General features: G+C 37.5%; 1 protein-coding gene across 3 annotated transcripts in view; it reads right to left on the bottom strand.

Moving 5' to 3' along the window:
* Vav (Vav guanine nucleotide exchange factor) overlaps positions 1 to 17,461 on the bottom strand; it is a 95,799-nt gene that overhangs the window by 51,919 nt on the left and 26,419 nt on the right. For all 3 annotated transcript variants that reach the window (XM_090162645.1, XM_090162646.1, XM_090162644.1), the window contains 2 exons: positions 7,851 to 7,952; positions 6,908 to 6,976 (listed from right to left, as the gene is read on the bottom strand). In XM_090162645.1, coding sequence (XP_090018771.1) covers positions 6,908 to 6,976; positions 7,851 to 7,952 — 171 coding nt within the window. The remainder of the gene's footprint in view (positions 1 to 6,907; positions 6,977 to 7,850; positions 7,953 to 17,461) is intronic.

Raw genomic sequence — 17,461 nt, 5'->3', positions numbered from 1 at the left:
TAGAATGTTTTTCCACTTTTCCCACTTTTGTAAAGACCAAACGGGAAACTTAGTGGTGCGTTCATCAGACACTGATGTCATAGTGATTTTTCTGGGGAATTTGCATCCCATAAATCCCGAAGTTGCAGTATGGATGGATGTTGGTGTTAAAAATAATCGGAGATTTGTCGATTTAACACTAATAGCTAAGAAAATGGGATCTGCTTTATGCAAATCACTTCCAAAGTTCCATGTATTTACAGGATGTGATTACACGGCTTCTTTTGCGCGCAGAGGAAAGATACGATCTCTCAGTCTTCTTGAAAAGCACCCTGACATCCAGCAAGCGTTTAGCTCTCTTGGAAACGAAATAGAAGTTCAAGATTCGGTAATGAGTAAAATTGAAAAGTTCGTTTGCTTAATCTACGGAGAGCGACGTTGCGATTCAGTAAATGAAGCTCGTGTTAATGTTTTTCAACGCCTATACGCTCCGAAGAATGTTTTAAAACCATTCGATAAAATACAAACCGCTGAGGCTAGCTGCTTTCCGCCATGTAGAAAGGTTTTGAAGGAAAAAGTGAAAAGATGCAACTACATCTGCAGGATTTGGAACAATCCAGAAAAACTTAATCCTGTTTCTCCCTTGTTTCCTACTGATTGTGGTTGGGAAAATACCGATAATGAAGGATTGAAACCACTTTGGTTTGAAGGTCCATGTGCGCCTCCAACTTTAGAAGAGTGCTTAACAGATGACCGGGACGAAGAAGAAACCGAACAAATTGCTACATTCGGACTCTGACGAATCAGATTATGACTAATTTTCTTTACTAAATAAAATATTTTTGGTTCCAATATAATGTGTCTAGTCATTGAAAAATTGTGGTTAGGGGTTATTAGGCAACTTTAAAAAATTATCTTTCCATAATTGAACTGTAATTAATTAAAAGTGCCGAATTTGCATTAAAGTAATTTAACTATTAATTTACCATAATTTAATTATAAATTAAAATAATGAAACTTAAATGTTTGGTGAAAAATCCTGGAACAGGTTTTAACTGTAAAGCGAAATCAACGTTTACTGAAATGGGTGACAGGGGTGTACGCCCCCGGTCCGCTAAGTAAGACAAACCTTTTTTTAAACCTTGTTATAATATCTTTAGTATATACTGGTAAATATTTTTATAGACTATGACGTTAGGGGTTTCGTCGCTAGCTCCCGCCCGGTCTATAAGTTTAGATAGCTTTTTTGGTTTTTACATTTACAAATAAGTATAAGTTAAACTTAAGACTTTTAGTATTTAAAACACGGCTTAAACTAATATGAATAAAAGAAAGATGTTTCAAGAAGAAATATTGCCTCCTCATAAATCTTTCGAAGAAAACTCGAACGAAATTAATGACGAAACTAATGATTATGAAGCCTTGGCAGGACTTTCAGGAAACCAGGATACCCCCTCGGATACCCCTAAGAAAACTAAGTCTATGATTTGGAACTTTTTTGATTAAAAAATAGATGGAAGTGGGCAGTGCAAAGTCTCTCACATAGTCATTAATTTGAAATGCGGAAATACTTCAAGCATGAGGAAGCATTTTCAATTTGAGTACTCTGGAGAATATTCAGCGCTATAGAATCTTGAAATTTAAATTAATCATGATAAACAACTTCGACAAAAAAATTGACGAATATGCAAAACTAACATTACACTCAGAGAATCATCCGAAAGCTGTAGCTATAACGCAAAGCATCGGGAAAATGATCCCCCTGGATTTTCAACCTTTTTCCATGGTAGAACACCCAGGCTTTGTATATGTCATCTTCACTTGTGAACCAAGGTATAAAATTCCATCTAAGACTACATTTTCCAGAACAATAATCGCAGAACTCTACTTTAAAATGATGGACAATATCAAGACTGACATAACCAGCTCAATTGAAGAGGGAGTCGAGTCTCTTTCATTCACCAGTGATTTTTGGTCTTCTAGAACCAATGATTCCTAACTAAGTCTTACGTGCCACTATACAACCAGTAGTTTCAAGCCAAAAGTTATTACCTTGGCTTGTTTGCCATTCAACCATTTTCAAACTGCAGAAAATATTCAGTTTGCCATTTATGAATTTCTTCAAACCTTTATTGATAATTTTTAACTCATTCCAATCTTTGTTGTAACGGACAACACTGCGAATATGAGGAAGGCCATATTTAAATCTGACTTCACGCATAGATCTTGCTTTGGTCACACTTTAAAACTGGCTGTTGAAGGAGAAATGATTTGTACTGAAGACATAAATATAAAAGATTTATTAGCTAAACGTCGGGCCATTGTGGGCCATTTCAAACACAGCGTTATTTCCCACGACCTTCTGGTAAAAGCACAAGTGGAAATTTTGGCCATTAAAGAATCCCAAACCAAATCTCTTATCCAGAATTGCAAGACAATGTGAGCTTTTCTAACTCCAAGTTTTTTTTTTAACAGTACTTATCAGTAGTTCAGTATGACCATTGGGCATGGACCATAAAAAAATTTTAATTTTTAATTTCCATTTACAAGATGGAATAGCCAGTTTTTCATGTTGGAACGGATGCAGGAACTGAAAAAGCCATTTAAACTAAGCTTTGTCTCAATCAAAATCCAATCAACGATTTACCTCCTTTGATTGGGTCTTAATTGAAGCCTCAATAGATGTGTTACAGCCCTTCGAATTTGCTACACGAGATTTGTCAGCGGAGCTCTATTCAACGATGAACTTAATTTATCCAGCCCTTCATTACATTGAAAACGAACTTATCAAACAAAGTTCTGTGCCCAAAATGTTTGACGTCAATATGGCAAACACCTTTTACACCACCTTAAGAACCAGATTTCCTGGGTATAAGAATGAGAAGATTTATCTAATATCTATGTTATTGGATCCTTGAATTAAAGCTTTACTATTGAGATCTGAGGAACAGCACATTGCAGTGATGATACTAAAAGGTGAGTTACTTCAAGTTGAAAACTTGAAACCAAATTAATAAATATTTTCTATTATCAGTTATTAAATTAATATCTATTGCTAATTAATTAATTAACATTTATTAATATTTTTATTTTTTACAATGTGAACTGGAACCTAGTAATGAAGCTGCAAATGTTACCAAATCCAATACCAATGAACTTCAGGTGGACCAAGAATCTAGCATCGCTAAGAAAACTAAAATAAGTGGGTATATGGAAGACGATTGAGAAAAAAGGCAGACTGGTGCGAAATCGAACCAACAATTTAAGTGATCAAGTTAGCTCATACTTGGAAGAACCAACTGAAGAAGGAGACTGTAATATCTTTGAATTTTGGGGGGAAAAGGCTGACAAATATCCACCACTTGCCAAGCAATTAAGCCAGGAAGTATCTATACCAGCTTCATCAGCATCCAGCGAAAGAATGTTTTCTGCGTCCGGCAATGTAGTTACTGCTAAAAGGGCTTCAATCCTCCCAGAACACTTGGAAATGTAAACCATTCTTCATGAAAATTTAAAACGTCAGGTTTAATTTTTTTTCAAATATCTTAAAAGTTAGAACTTTAAATTTACGAATTAGCTTAAAAAAGTAAAAACTTAGTTTTTAAAACTAGAGCATTAAAGGGAATATAACCTGCAAAGCAATCTTTATGGAAGACTCCTTCAATTTTTCTAATTTCCCTGTACAGTGGCGCCAAACATTTCTAAAGCGAAAGGCAATAGCGGCCAGAGCTGCAAACGGTGTTCCACACGAAATACCTGAGGTTATATTCCCTTTAAAGGGAACTTTAAAAAAATTGGGTGAAGTGTACTACAGCGGCCTCATCGAATTTGATATTAATTTTGGTTGCGCCTGATAGACCTTGTCACGTGGATGTCGAGGGTATTTTTTATTTTGGCCCCAAATGATTATTTAATTGTTTAACTTAATTTTTTTAATTTTAAAAATTTCTCATTTTCATTGAACTTTAAATTAATTTTGGTTGCGCCTGATAGACCTTGTCACGTAGATGCCGAGCGTATTTTTTATTTTGGCCGCAAATGAGTATTTAATTGTTTAATTTAATTTTTTTAATTTTAGAAATTTCTAATTTTCATTGAATTTTATATTAATTTTCGTTGCGCCTGATAGACCTTGTCACGTAGATGCCGAGGGTAATTTTTGTTTTGGCCGCAAATGATTATTTAATTTTTATGTAATTTTAAATTTCTAATTTTTGGGCATTTTCACGTGTTTCGTTGTACTTATTTCCGTCGTGTGTTCGCCGACACCACAGTTTCGGTGTCCTAATGAATTCCACGTGATATTCCCCTTTTGTATAAAATAAATTACAGTTGTTCATTTTCTCGGTGTTTTGTATTTTTGGGCCACAAAGTGATATTCCCGTACTTTATCAAATCTTTTACAGTTTTTGTTCATTTTCTAGGTGTTTTCTATTTTTAGGCCACTTTGTTTCTGGTTGAGATTAAAAGTATATACTTGATGCGTAAGGCTTGGTACTGTCCTCTAGGTCGCGTTATAGATGGCCCATCGCTTTTTTTAGTATGGGGTTGGGGAGGAGCTGCGCGCCCCCAGCGCTTGAGCGAAGCGAGTGCGCGGCGCCGTCAGGCGCCAATACGGGGAATCTCAAAGTGCGTCAGGCGCCAATACGGGGAGTTTAGTAACGTCTTTTATGTGTTTTGGAAGTAATCACACGGAAATTCCCTAAAATTAAGTTAATTAAATTATCATTTGCGGCCCGAAAAAAAGTTACGTAATCTACGCGTCAAGTGCTACATTATCCGTCACAAAAAAAAATACAAAAACACGGTAATTCCCTAAAATTACTAAATTTTTAAAATTAAGTTAATTAATTTAATTATCATTTGCGGCCCCAAAAAAAATAGTTTCGTAATCTAAGCGTCAAGTGCTACATTATCCGCCACAAAAAAATACAAAAAAACGGTAATTCCCTAAAATTACCAAATTTTTAAAATTAAGTTAATTTAATTATCATTTGCGGCCCAAAAAATAGTTTCGTAATCTACGCGTCAAGTGCTACATTCTCCACCACAAAAAACACGAAATTACATGAGGCCACTGTAGTGCAATTTTGCCAAAAAATTACCATCAAGTAGATTGGTAATGCTAATGTGGTTGTGAAACTTATTAATTGTGAATGTGATATTTGCAATTTTTTGAAAAAACCACAAGTGATAAAAAGTTGAAAACCTAAAAGATTTAAGTTAACTTCAAGTTTCTATTTTTGTAATTCTTTTTTTTTGCAAAAACCACCAGTGATAAAAAATTAAACTTAAAAGATTTGAGTAAAATTTTTGGAATAAATCAAATTTTTAATAAAATGAATACCAACAAATAGTAAACAAAATTAAATTAATTATTTAAAATGGCTTTGACAAATTTAAGACTCAAATGACTATTTTGGAGATTCAAAATTTTTAACTTTAACTGGGCTGGACCAGAAAATTAAGACTCGTACACACTTGACCAGAAAATTAAGACTCGAACACACTCGACCAGAAAATTAAGACTCGAACTAATTCTTAAGGACTCGAGGACTTGAGACTCGACTCGAAACCATAAAAAGAGGACTCTAAGATAAATAATACTACACGATTCTGACCTATCGTGTTGTATTATTTATCTTATTAAAGTAGGTAAAAAGAGTTTACTTCTCAATTTGCGTACTACAATCTGCCATTCGTTGTTTTTGCGAGCTTATAGGCGGCTAGCGACTGCCGTAGACCTCTTGCAAAATAAACGCTTTCCTGTTATTTTTTGCGATCGAGATGTCTCTGCACACCGATTTGCCGCGAAGCTCGAGATTTTCCGAAACCACGCCCCCTTTCTGTAAATTTAGCGAGGAATCGCTATTTTGCGATACTTAAAAACGTCTCTGCACTGGGCCCTTAGTTTTGAGTCCATGTTAGTTTTCAGCAAAATAAAATTTAAATTAGCATGTCTACAATTGAAGACCAGTCACTTAGTTAGGCTAGGTTAGTATTTGTTTTGATTGTGCTTTAATATAGAATTTTTCACAAGGAATCTATTGTCGTTAAAATTATTTTTCGGAAATGAATAATTAAGGAGATAGTTAATTTAAAATTATATTAATTTAGTATGGGATTAGGGAGGCGCTGCGCACCCACTAATTTCGGGGTCCCTAGGTATGATTCCAGATGGCCCACAGTGAATTATAATGGGGCTGGACGCGTAGCTTGCAAGAGTTCAGGAGTAGCTTCTCCTTTTTCGGAATTAAAAGGGCTGGCGTTTATTTTTCCAAGCATCATGCGCGTAAATTAAAATGTCAACTTTTTTATTCACGAAGCTAATAAAGTGGTACCTCAGATGCTATCACGTCTTAATCTCTGCCTCCACATGGGTCCTTCATTTCATGTGGACCTAGATTTGGAAAAAAATACTTCTGCGGCATCCTTTGTTTGGAACACTTTGAAGGACCTCCTGAACTTTCTAAACTAATCTATTATCCCACACAATAAGAATTGCTTTTGCCAGATTTAGGAAACTTAGATGGTTCAATAAATATAAATCGAATAATAAAAAGTCTTAGAGGGCTCACAATAAAAACGAACATTTTTCTGGGACCGGCACTTTCCGAAAAAAGGAAATAAAACAAAATCATTAATCGAAATATAACTAAGCATTTTAAGTTCAGACACTTTAGGCGCATGAAATATTTAAAATAATCCCAGTACAGGTGGTCCCCCCTCAGGCTATGGGCCTGGTCAGAAAGACTTAAATGTATACATTTCCAACTGATAAATATGCATATGCTTACAAATATTATAATAATACCTGACCTTTCAAAACCGATCTGTGAAAAATAACTTTTTATTTGTAAATAATTTGGACCACTACAAAGGCACCAAGAGATGTTGATTTTGCTTACATATAAATTCAAAAACATACCTTTATATCTTTAAATATAGTTCCTCTATCTTCATTTTTCAAAACTGTTTTAAGTCCTCTTATAAAATACTGAAAAAAAATTTCAAAGTAGTAGTTAGATAACATTTTCGAGTGAGCCAGATAATGTTTTTGTCTGGTGTAGTAATTGGTTTTTAGTGGCACAAAAAAAACTCAGTACAGCAGTTGCTCAAGAGGCTTGATTTTTTAATTGGAGAAATCCTTTATCTTTTTGGAAGTAATTTTACATAAATTTTGTGACTGGTGGCATGAACAACCTTTACCAAAAAAAGTTGGATTTCAGTTTGTATTTAGTTTGTATACACATTATTAGTTGGTATTAGGTAGGCTCAAGTTGTTAGCATATTTCAAGTTACTAGTTGAAGGGGTAATAATAGTCCATGACCCTTACCAAAAATTAAGTGGTCTAGGAACTTGGTTTTAAGTTTGTATTTGGGACAATTACCAACTAAAACCATACATAAAAACAACTTATTAACAATTAAAACCATACTGCCAACTTAATATCCACTTATTACCCCTTTAACTAGTTTATTGAAAAATGCTGACAACTTAATACCAACTAAATACAGACTAAAAGCCAACTTATTTTTTGGTATGGGGAGCCAGACTAGCTTTCGGGTACCAACTCGGGTGGCTAAATTCTAAGTTTTTTTACCATGGGTACTTAAGATATAGGAAAAACGGTGCTGTGGGGTTCTAATGTCCAGCTATCCAAGATGGCGCCTTTGGTACAGAATCTGTGATGAAAAGTTATACAAAAGGTCTCACTCTAGTGTTATTTCTAAACTTCCCAAAATAGAAGTAAACTTATTCAGGTACAACACTAGCACTGACAACATTACAAATGCTGCTATGCATAATTTTCCCTTGCACAAGTAATTCAAATACTTAGATACCAAGTTGAAACTATTTAAAAAAATACCTTTATAATCATATTTAACACTTCAATGTAATTTTTCTCTGTTTCAATCAATTCCTTGAGGCAGTAATCTCGTTTTTCTATGGGGGCAACAGAAATCGGTACCTAAAAAAATATTAAACATGAGATATTGAATACGCATATTTTACGGAAAACAGATCATCTAAACTGGGAAATTATATAAGTTTAAAATATTTGAGTGGCGAAAGTTCCATTATTGCTGTCATGCTGCCAATGCTAAAACTGCGTTGAATGCAACACGTAACCCATTTTCTAAATAATTGCAGTTGCCTAGCTAAGTCAGGAAAAACCTGTACCTAACGTGGTGCCTTGGGTATTAGCCTAGCTGATTATTATTATTATTATTATTTAAAAATTGTTGTGACACTGAAGTTCATGCAGGTTCAGAATGAACTTTATAAAATTGTTCTACTTCCTGATAGTTTCATGTATTTACCCTTACCAAAAAATAAGTTGGATTTCAATAATGTGTATACAAACTAAATACAAACTGAAATCCAACTTATTTTTTGGTAAGGGAGACATTTAAAAGGAGCAAATGGAGTAAATTAAATTTCATTTGAGAAAAGGCTCACAAAGGAAAAAGAAAAAATCTGGACTGTAAACCATCCCAGTTTCAATGGAAAGCATCGTGGGAGCTCAGTTAAGACATTGTGTACATAAATAAAAAGTTTCGGTACACTTATCCGTAACACACTGAAAATCTAGAATACACAACTTTATTATTGGCCCTACACTTTACTCTGCCTTCAGATTAAGCCACTTGAGTCTTGCATGACTGTGAAGCTAAGCTTCATCTTCATTTTTCTATTACTAGTCCAGTGGATTTAAATTAAAAAAGGGGTGTACCTAGAACAAATTGCAATAGAATTTTTCTCTTTTGCAATGTGTTCCTAATATCGGTCTGAACCGTCCCTTAAAAATCCCCATGAATCCCCCCATGGGAAAGTGGTCAAAACTGGTCACAAGTGGTCAAGCTCGATTTTATTTGGAAAATACGGTGGGGGGAAGTTTAAAAATTTATCCCGACTTCATGCTTTGAGATGAAAGGCTGAAATTTGGCGAATATACTTCACAGTTATAGGGGATAATTACTGGAGAAAAATAATTATCGCCGCCATCTTGGATTCAAGATGGCGGACGCAAGTTCTTCGTAAATCACGGAATATCTAAGCAAAAAACATCATAACGTTGGAAAATACCCTCGACATTGTATATTATCTATATTTCCGGTGTATCGCGAGCTTGCGCAGTAATAATATTATACCGCTGTTTTTATAATCCAATATGGCGACCGTTTTACCCTAGAATATCGAAAATCGCAATTGTGACTGGGACGATTTATGCCGAGTTTGGGCTTATTCTAAAGGAAATTTCATTCTCTAAGCATTCCCGTCAAGATAAACACTATTTATTTAAAAAGATAAGAAACGTGAAATTAATTAAATCGCATTTCATAGACACCTCAGGTTTAAAGCCGCAGCCTGTGACGTAACTACTGTAAAGTTTCTTAATTATTACCCTCGGCAGTCGGCACGTGTTAATTTTTGCAGCCATGCCGATGTGTTCAATTTATTATCCCTGTTTATATGGAGAGAAACCATCTCCACATCCCAAACAAAACGTAAACCAATAACCCTTTAAAAAAAAACCCACAAAAACAAAACGATCAGGCGACGTCGACTGACGGAACGTGATTGGCTTAAGCGCTCACGCGATTGTCTTAGCGGTCGCGCGCGAGCGTTTTTCCTTTACCGCTCTTTAGTGTATTCGATTTTTAGGGAAAGTTCTTAAAAGTTACATAATTTAAGTAAGTGAAACTTGTAATGTCAAGTGAAAGTTTATGCGCCATCTGTAAGAAAAGAGCTCCGGAAGACCAGAATTCCACAGTTTTCCTACGAGAAAAAGGTGCGGAAACAATAAATAATTTCAGCAAAATACGAAAAGTTGATGTCACTGTTTCTCCCGGCTCTCGCGTCCATGTGAGCTGCCGGAAAAAATTCACCGACAAGAGGACAAAGACAGACTCTCGTGAAAATGGCAGCCCGACGAAGCCAAGTATCGTTTGCGGTCGTAGACTTTTGTATGGCGAGTACGACTCGAAAAACGACTGTCTCTTTTGCGGTACTTTTGTTGCTTTTACTACAAAGTATAAACCTTTCGATGAAGCCCAAAAGGTTAGAACTGATTCATTTGCAAACGCGATAAAAGATACGTGTCGTCAAAGAGGGGACGAATGGTCTTTTGTGGTACTAGGAGGAGTGGAGTACTTCTTGTCGAACCTCCACGCTGCTGACTGCGTTTACCATAAGTCATGCAGTGGGAATTTCAGAACTGGGAAGCAAGTTCCGAGACAATACCGCGTAGAACCGCTCCGGAAAAGCTTTCCTGTTGGAAGACCTGAGAACGAGGAGCAAAGGGAGGCTTTCCTTAAAACGTGCGCGTATCTTGAGGAGAACGAAGACGAAACTATTTCGGTCGGCGATCTATGTTCTAAGATGGAGGAATACCTGCACTGCAGTACTAGCTCAGCCTACTCGCGGAAATATATGAAGCTAAAGTTGTTCGAGTACTTTCAAGACGACTTAATAATTTCCGAAATTGATGGAAAATCGAATGTGATAACTCTATCTCAAAGCTCGGCTAAGATTTTGAGACTGTATTACGACAAACCCAAAGACGTCGACATAAATTTACAGAAAATTCTTGTTATCGAAGCTGCGGCTAAGATAATAAAAAACGATCTTAAAATGATTCAAATGACCAAAGACGAATACCCTACGACGAAGACGCTAAATATTGAAGAGGGACTGCAGTTCATTCCGGACACACTGAAACTACTCTTGAAGAAAGTTTTCACCGACAAAACAGATGACCTGAAAGTTGCGGCGATTGGACAGTCCATAGTTCAGATTTCTCGTCCCCGGCTGGTGATGGCGCCTTTCCAGATAGGATTATCCGTTCAGCTACACCACCACTTCCGTTCGAAGTACCTCATTGACACTCTAAACGGATTAGGATTTGCCTCATCCTACGATGAAGTTCGAAGATTTGAAAGCAATGCAGCAGTTACATCGTCAACAACGTTACAAATACCCAGTGGTGCTTCCGTGGTAATGGCCGCTGATAATGTAGACCACAATACTTGCACTTTGGATGGAAAAAATAAAATTCACGCGATGGGAATGATAGCGGCTATCACACCTGGACGAATGGGTCGTGAAATAGTAAAAAGAAAATCTTTCGAGAAGTCAGATTTGTCTGAAGTTGGAGCTGTGCCTGTGCATGAATATACAGCGAATATTGGAAGTCTTAGGAACGTTACATTTAAAAAACTTTCACCTCTATTTCCAACAAACAACTCGGTCGATATATTATGGCAGGTATCTTGGCATTTGAACCCCAGTCGCCCCAACTGGTCCGGAATGATGGAACTAATATACTCACGAAACGATATTTCAATCGATAAGTCAGCTGTTAAGTTTCTGCCGATAATAGATTTGAAGCCTAGTGACATGACCTGCATTTTATCGACTTTGATGTTTTTATCCGATCTAGCGAAGAAAAATAACATTCCCACTGTCGTAACGTTTGATCAACCTTTATTTTGGAAAGGATCGAAAATCAAATTGGAGTACCAAGAGCTAAATCAGGTGTGTCTCTTACTGGGAAACTTCCACACTATCATGAACCTTCTTGGCGCTATAGGTTCGATAATGGCAGGTTCAGGAATTAGAGAACTTCTCGAAGAAATTTATGCCGAAAACGCGGTTACCCACATGTTAAGCGGAAAGGCATATTCAAGATCCGTTCGTGGGTATATAATTCTTGACGCTGCGCTCAGTACGCTGATAGTTGAAAGAACGTATCCAAAATGCGACGACCAAAGCACAACGCATCCCCAACTGGTAGCGATTACCGAAACGTATAACGACGTTTTATCGGGAGCTATGGATTTCAATGATCTAACTGTATCGGAGCCTTTCATCCTTGTGAAAAAGGCGTTGGACTCAACTAGAGAAGAGCTTCGACAGCTATCAAAAACGTGTAATCTTTGGCTCGAGTTTCAAAAAACTGTAGGGACAATAAGGAAACTTATAACAGCGGATAGAACGAATAACTTTGAAATGCACCTCGAAGGCATAGGGGAAGCATTGCCAGTTTTTGCATCAGCGGGGCATACTAACTACGCAAAGTCAGCGTATCTTCACCTTCAGAACATGCTACAACTTGAGAAAACGCACCCTGAAATTTACGCTAAATTTATAAAAGGGAATCACGTTGTCCGACGCACAGAAAAGAAGTGGGCTGGTATCCCACCTGACCTACTCATCGAGCAAACCCTTATGAAGTCGATGAAAGATACTGGTGGACTTACTATCGAGCTCTCGGATACTCCGAGACAAATCCGACACAGAGAAGGTGCTAGAAAGGTTACGAGGTATATCTCCGTACACCGAAGACCCATCCCTTCGCAATATCGCCACTGGTGTGACGGCGGAAGAGGGAGTGAACGTTGATGATTTTCGAAAGCACGGTGCACAGCTAATAGAAAACATGACTGGCAAGGAAATATTTTCCTTTACTCAGAAACGAAGTGATAAAATCAAAACCCTCACCTCTGCTTCAAGCGCAAAACTAGAAAATGGCCAAGAAACAATCGATACGGCCATGCTCTTTCAGAGAATTTACGTCCTAGCAACGTCGTCTGAAGTAGACTTGAAAGATTTGATGACGTATGAATTGTGTTCGTACCCACCTTCGTTATTTGAGAAAACGAATATGTTACGAAAAGCGGATAAATCACAACTGGCTAAGGTTATCTACGAATATGCCTCGTTGAGTGGAAGAAAAAACGACCAACTATCACTGAAAAGATACGTTTTAGACGGCGGTTCGCTTATTTATAGGGTTTTTTGGAAAAAATGTAGTTCCTACGACAAAATTGCCAGCTCGTACGCGTCTTTTGTATCTCGGTTATATGGTCAAGCTACAGTCGTTTTCGATGGATACGATTCGGGTCCGACAATAAAAGACATGACCCATAATCGGAGATCGTCGAATATTAGCCAGACGGTTAATTTTACACCAAATATGCGTTTCACTGGGAAAAAGGAATCGTTTTTATCTAATCCGTCAAACAAACAGAGAATTATATATCTCATTGCTAAACACTTGGAAGAAATCGGATGCTCCGTATTTCACTCCAAAGGCGACGCTGACGTCGACATTGTTTTGAAATGCGTCGAGTCGTCAACTTCTGCAGAAACAATTTTAATTGGAGAAGACACCGACCTACTGGTTTTGTTGTTGCATTGGGCCAAACAATCGAACCACAAAATATATTTTCGTAGTGATATAACTCGTACTATGGGAGGCCAACAGAACAAAGTCTATGACATAACGAAAATCCAAAACTCATTGGGCGAAGAAATTTTACAATGTATGTTATTTCTTCACGCGTTTACCGGATGCGATACCACCTCTAAGATATTTAGCATAAGCAAACAGTCATGTTTCCGTAAGCTTAGAGAGGACGAGAAATTCCTTCAACTTGCTGCGCAATTTTCAACTTCAGAATTATCGCAAATAGAAGCCGCCGAACTTGGTTGTAAGATTATGGTCTATCTGTTTGGTGGTAAATCAACCGATACTCTAACGAACTGTCGTTACAATGCCTTTGTTTCCAAAGTTGCCTCTACAAGTTCATTTGTGAAACCCGAGAGACTTCCCCCTACCGAATCTGCCACGAAGTACCACAGCCTTAGAGTCTACTATCAACTATTTGTATGGAAACTAAACGACCAAAATCTGGACCCCTGTGATTGGGGATGGATATTAGAGGGTGGCCTCTATCTTCCAAAAACGATGGACTTACCACCAGCTCCAAATTCCTTACTAAAAGTAGTACGCTGCAAATGTATCAAGGGGTGCTCCAATATGAGTTGTGGATGCAAAAGACGAGGCTTTAATTGTTCGTCTGCCTGCGGACCTTGCCAATCGACTAATTGCGAAAACTCATTAAAACCGGATATTGAACTCTCTGATACCGAAATAATTTAAGTTTTAAAATTTTTAAATAAATTATTTTCGTTAATTCCACGTTTCTTATCGTTTTAAATAAATAGTGTTTATCTTGACGGGAACGCTTAGAGAATGTAATTTCCTTTAGAATAAGCCCAAACTCGGCATAAATTGTCCCAGTCACAATTGCGATTTTCGATATTCTAGGGTAAAACGGCCGGCCATATTGGATTTTAAAAACAGCGGTATAATATTATTACTGCGCAAGCTCGTGATACACCAAAAATATAGATAATATACAATGTCGAGGGTATTTTCCAACGTTATGATGTTTTTTGCTTAGATATTCCGTGATTTACGAAGAACTTGCGGTAATTATTTTTGTTCAGTAATTATCCCCTATAACTGTAAAGTATATTCACCAAATTTCAGCCTTTTATCTCAAAGCATGAAGTCGGGATAAACTTTTAAACTTTCCCCCACCGTATTTTCCAAATAAAATCTAGCTTGACCACTTGAGACCAGTTTTGACCACTTTCCCAAGGGGGGATTCATGGGGATTTTTAAGGGACGGTTCAGACCGATATTAGGAACACATTGCAAAAGAGAAAAATTCTATTGCAATTTGTTCTAGGTACAACTCTAAATCGACTGGACTATACACAGTTTAAGCAGCTAATAAGACAACCGTAATCATTATTGTCTACGACTTTTCTGTTACGTTAGGAAAAACCGTAGACATTCGCGTTTACGCCTGATTTATAAGCTGCTAAAAATTTCAACTATCTTACAGTTGAGAAGTCATTTTTGAAATAAGATCATTAGTTGCGGCAGTTGTTAACCTAGCCCCGAATACTTGATACTGAATAAACCCCATATCTCCAAAAGGAGTGAGTACGTGCAATGAAAACTAAGTGTGGTGCATAGTAGTATATTGAGGGTGTAATCAATTGGGGTACTTATTTTATCAATATCAGATGTGGGGGGAGTCTGTCGTTAACCTAGCCCCAACGTTAATATTTTAATTTGGCTATTTCGGGCTTTGCTCACGCCCTATTTGTGGTAGGGCATTAATTTTCACTGCATATTGTTTTCGTGAGGGTATTCTTTCATAGAAGCCCTCATTCGGCTCTCTACCTAAAATAGAAATGAAATGGCTGCAAAGAGAAAACGGCCAGAAACTTTTGATCGGGACTCTGCTTCTTCCTTAAGCCAAGGTGTAATTACTAGGCCTCTGGTCGAAGTGTTAGGTTGGAAATGGGTAAAAAAGGTTTTTTTTTGCAGGGAAATGTGGGGAAAACTGGTAAAAACAGGAAAAAATTATTGAATAATTGAATAATTCACCAAAAACTTTTTCACTTTGCATAATTTTAGCGGGAGTCACGTTTAGTTTACACCATGGATCTCTTTCGATGAATGATAAGATCAAATATTCACCTGAAATCATTACTATTACGGATGTCAACTTCTTTCGTACACATCAACGATTTGCGACCAACCAAAAGTGATACCTCCAAATATTGTAAATTCTTTAGAATCGTGAGCTTGGGAGTGGTTCAGGGCATTAATCATATTTTTCAACTGATGTGTTGGGCAAAATATCCAATAAATCCATCTCTGCTTTAGAAATGGATGTTTGAAACGAGGTTCAATCTTAAAATTGAAGGTTCCATCTGTATTTTCTGTGTAAGTGAAGGCCTTCTCCTTTCCAATTGTGTGGCGTATTGCAGAAACATTGCTAGTTCCACCATCACATTCGAGAGCTGAGGTTTCCAAATCAACACATTGAAATGACCAGATTACGTCATACAGAGTGGTATTTAGGATAGAATGCGAAGCTGCTTTAGGTTGTAAAATAAGTGATTGCGCGATTAATCTTATTTAAATGTTAATTCTAAAATAAATCTAATTCAATTAAATTCTGAAATAAATAAATATAAATGTAATTAAACTAGTAAAACCCTAAACCTTAGAAATGTGTAACTTAAATATTTTATAATTGTGAAACTCGAAACAAAAAATTTATTGTATGTATGTATTGTATTTGAATCTTTTTGACGCTCTCTGGACATTCTCAAAAAATTCCGCGCCTCTGGAAAATCCGGGAAACGAGCGCGTCAGTAATATTCCATAGAATGTTGGCGCTCGTTTCCCCCCCCCCCGCTTGTTAAAGGATTAACCGAGCTTTCTTCGAGGGTCCAGGGAGCGGAGATGAGCAAAAAAAACTTTTTCTCAACCGTATAAGGTTAAAATAAACCTTGCAAAAAAACAAACGTAACATGGTATTTTTTTCTGACCTAAAACTTAGGAACTAGAGAAGGCACTAAATAAAATTAATTTCCCTTAACTTGTTTCAGTCCAAGTTAAGTGATGGGTTAACAATTAGCTCTCCCAAAAGTAATTAAGTAAAATTAGAGAAGGGACAAAAACCCCTTTTCTTCATGGTGTAAGAAACCCGGGAATCATCCTGGTATCCAAAATCGCGGATTCAAAACCGAAGCCGCCAAGTTCAACAAATGCCGCCTCCAGAGGAACCATCTTCGAATTCATCTTCAAAAACCGAAGATGAAATCGAGGACGCTGAAAACGCAGCGAAGAAAGCGAAGGAGAAAGCGGATAAGTCAAATAAAAGAACCACAACTTCGGGGAAAACTTCCACGGAGTCTGCGAGGTCAAAAAAGCAAAGCCAGGAGCTTCTGGCCGTAAAAGCCGCGAGAAAGAGCACCAGAACCGCCGCAACGAGGCGCATCAACGTCATCAAACAGTTATTGAAGGATAAAACGTATACCCTCGACGACCTTGACGATGAGCTGACGCTGTTGCTCCAAAAGGAAGAAGAGCTCTCGCGGATTGACGCCAAATTAGAATGGCTGATCACGGACGAAAAGGAGATGGACGCCCACGCCGATGAAGCAGTCGGGTACCGGGAAGACATCACCCTGCTGAAAACCAAAATCAAGCGGATTTTCCAACAACAAGGAGGGACACCGTCGACATCAACCAACTCCGTCGCCACCGCGCCGGTCAACCAAGGTCCGCCATCGGTCATATACGGCGCATCTAACGAAGGCGCGGAGGTGAAACTGCCACCGCTCCCGATCGTCAAGTTCCGAGGAGAGTACGAAAAGTGGAATCTCTTCTGGGGACGCTTCAAATCAACGGTCGACAACAACAAAAGGTTATGTAAGATCGAAAAATTTTACTATTTAACTTCGTTTTTGGAAGGCGAAGCTCTTAAGACTATCGAAGGCTTAGTTGAATCCGAAGAGTCATACGATCAAGCGGTAGACCCTTTAAAACTTAAATTTGATAAATCCCAATTCGCGATCCATAAACATAAGGAAAGGTTAGAAAAAATTCAGCCTGTGCGCTATTCGGGAAATGTTAAAGCTCTTCGTGAGTTGTTAGATACGGTAGAAGTTAATATTAGAAGTTTTAAGGCCCTGGGGGTAAATATTAAAGAAAAGGCTTCTTTCGTTTGCCCGGCGATATTGAGGTGTTTGCCAAATGACATAAGAACCGAATTTTTCGTAAAATATAAGCCTACGGGTAACGCTGCCGATTGGGAC

This window comes from Leiobunum rupestre, chromosome 11 (assembly GCF_980474605.1).
Source record: "Leiobunum rupestre chromosome 11, qqLeiRupe1.1.hap1, whole genome shotgun sequence".
In the NCBI taxonomy this organism is placed as follows: domain Eukaryota; kingdom Metazoa; phylum Arthropoda; class Arachnida; order Opiliones; family Sclerosomatidae; genus Leiobunum; species Leiobunum rupestre.
Note: the sequence above shows the minus strand (reverse complement) of the source record. Positions and strands in the feature narration are given on the sequence as shown.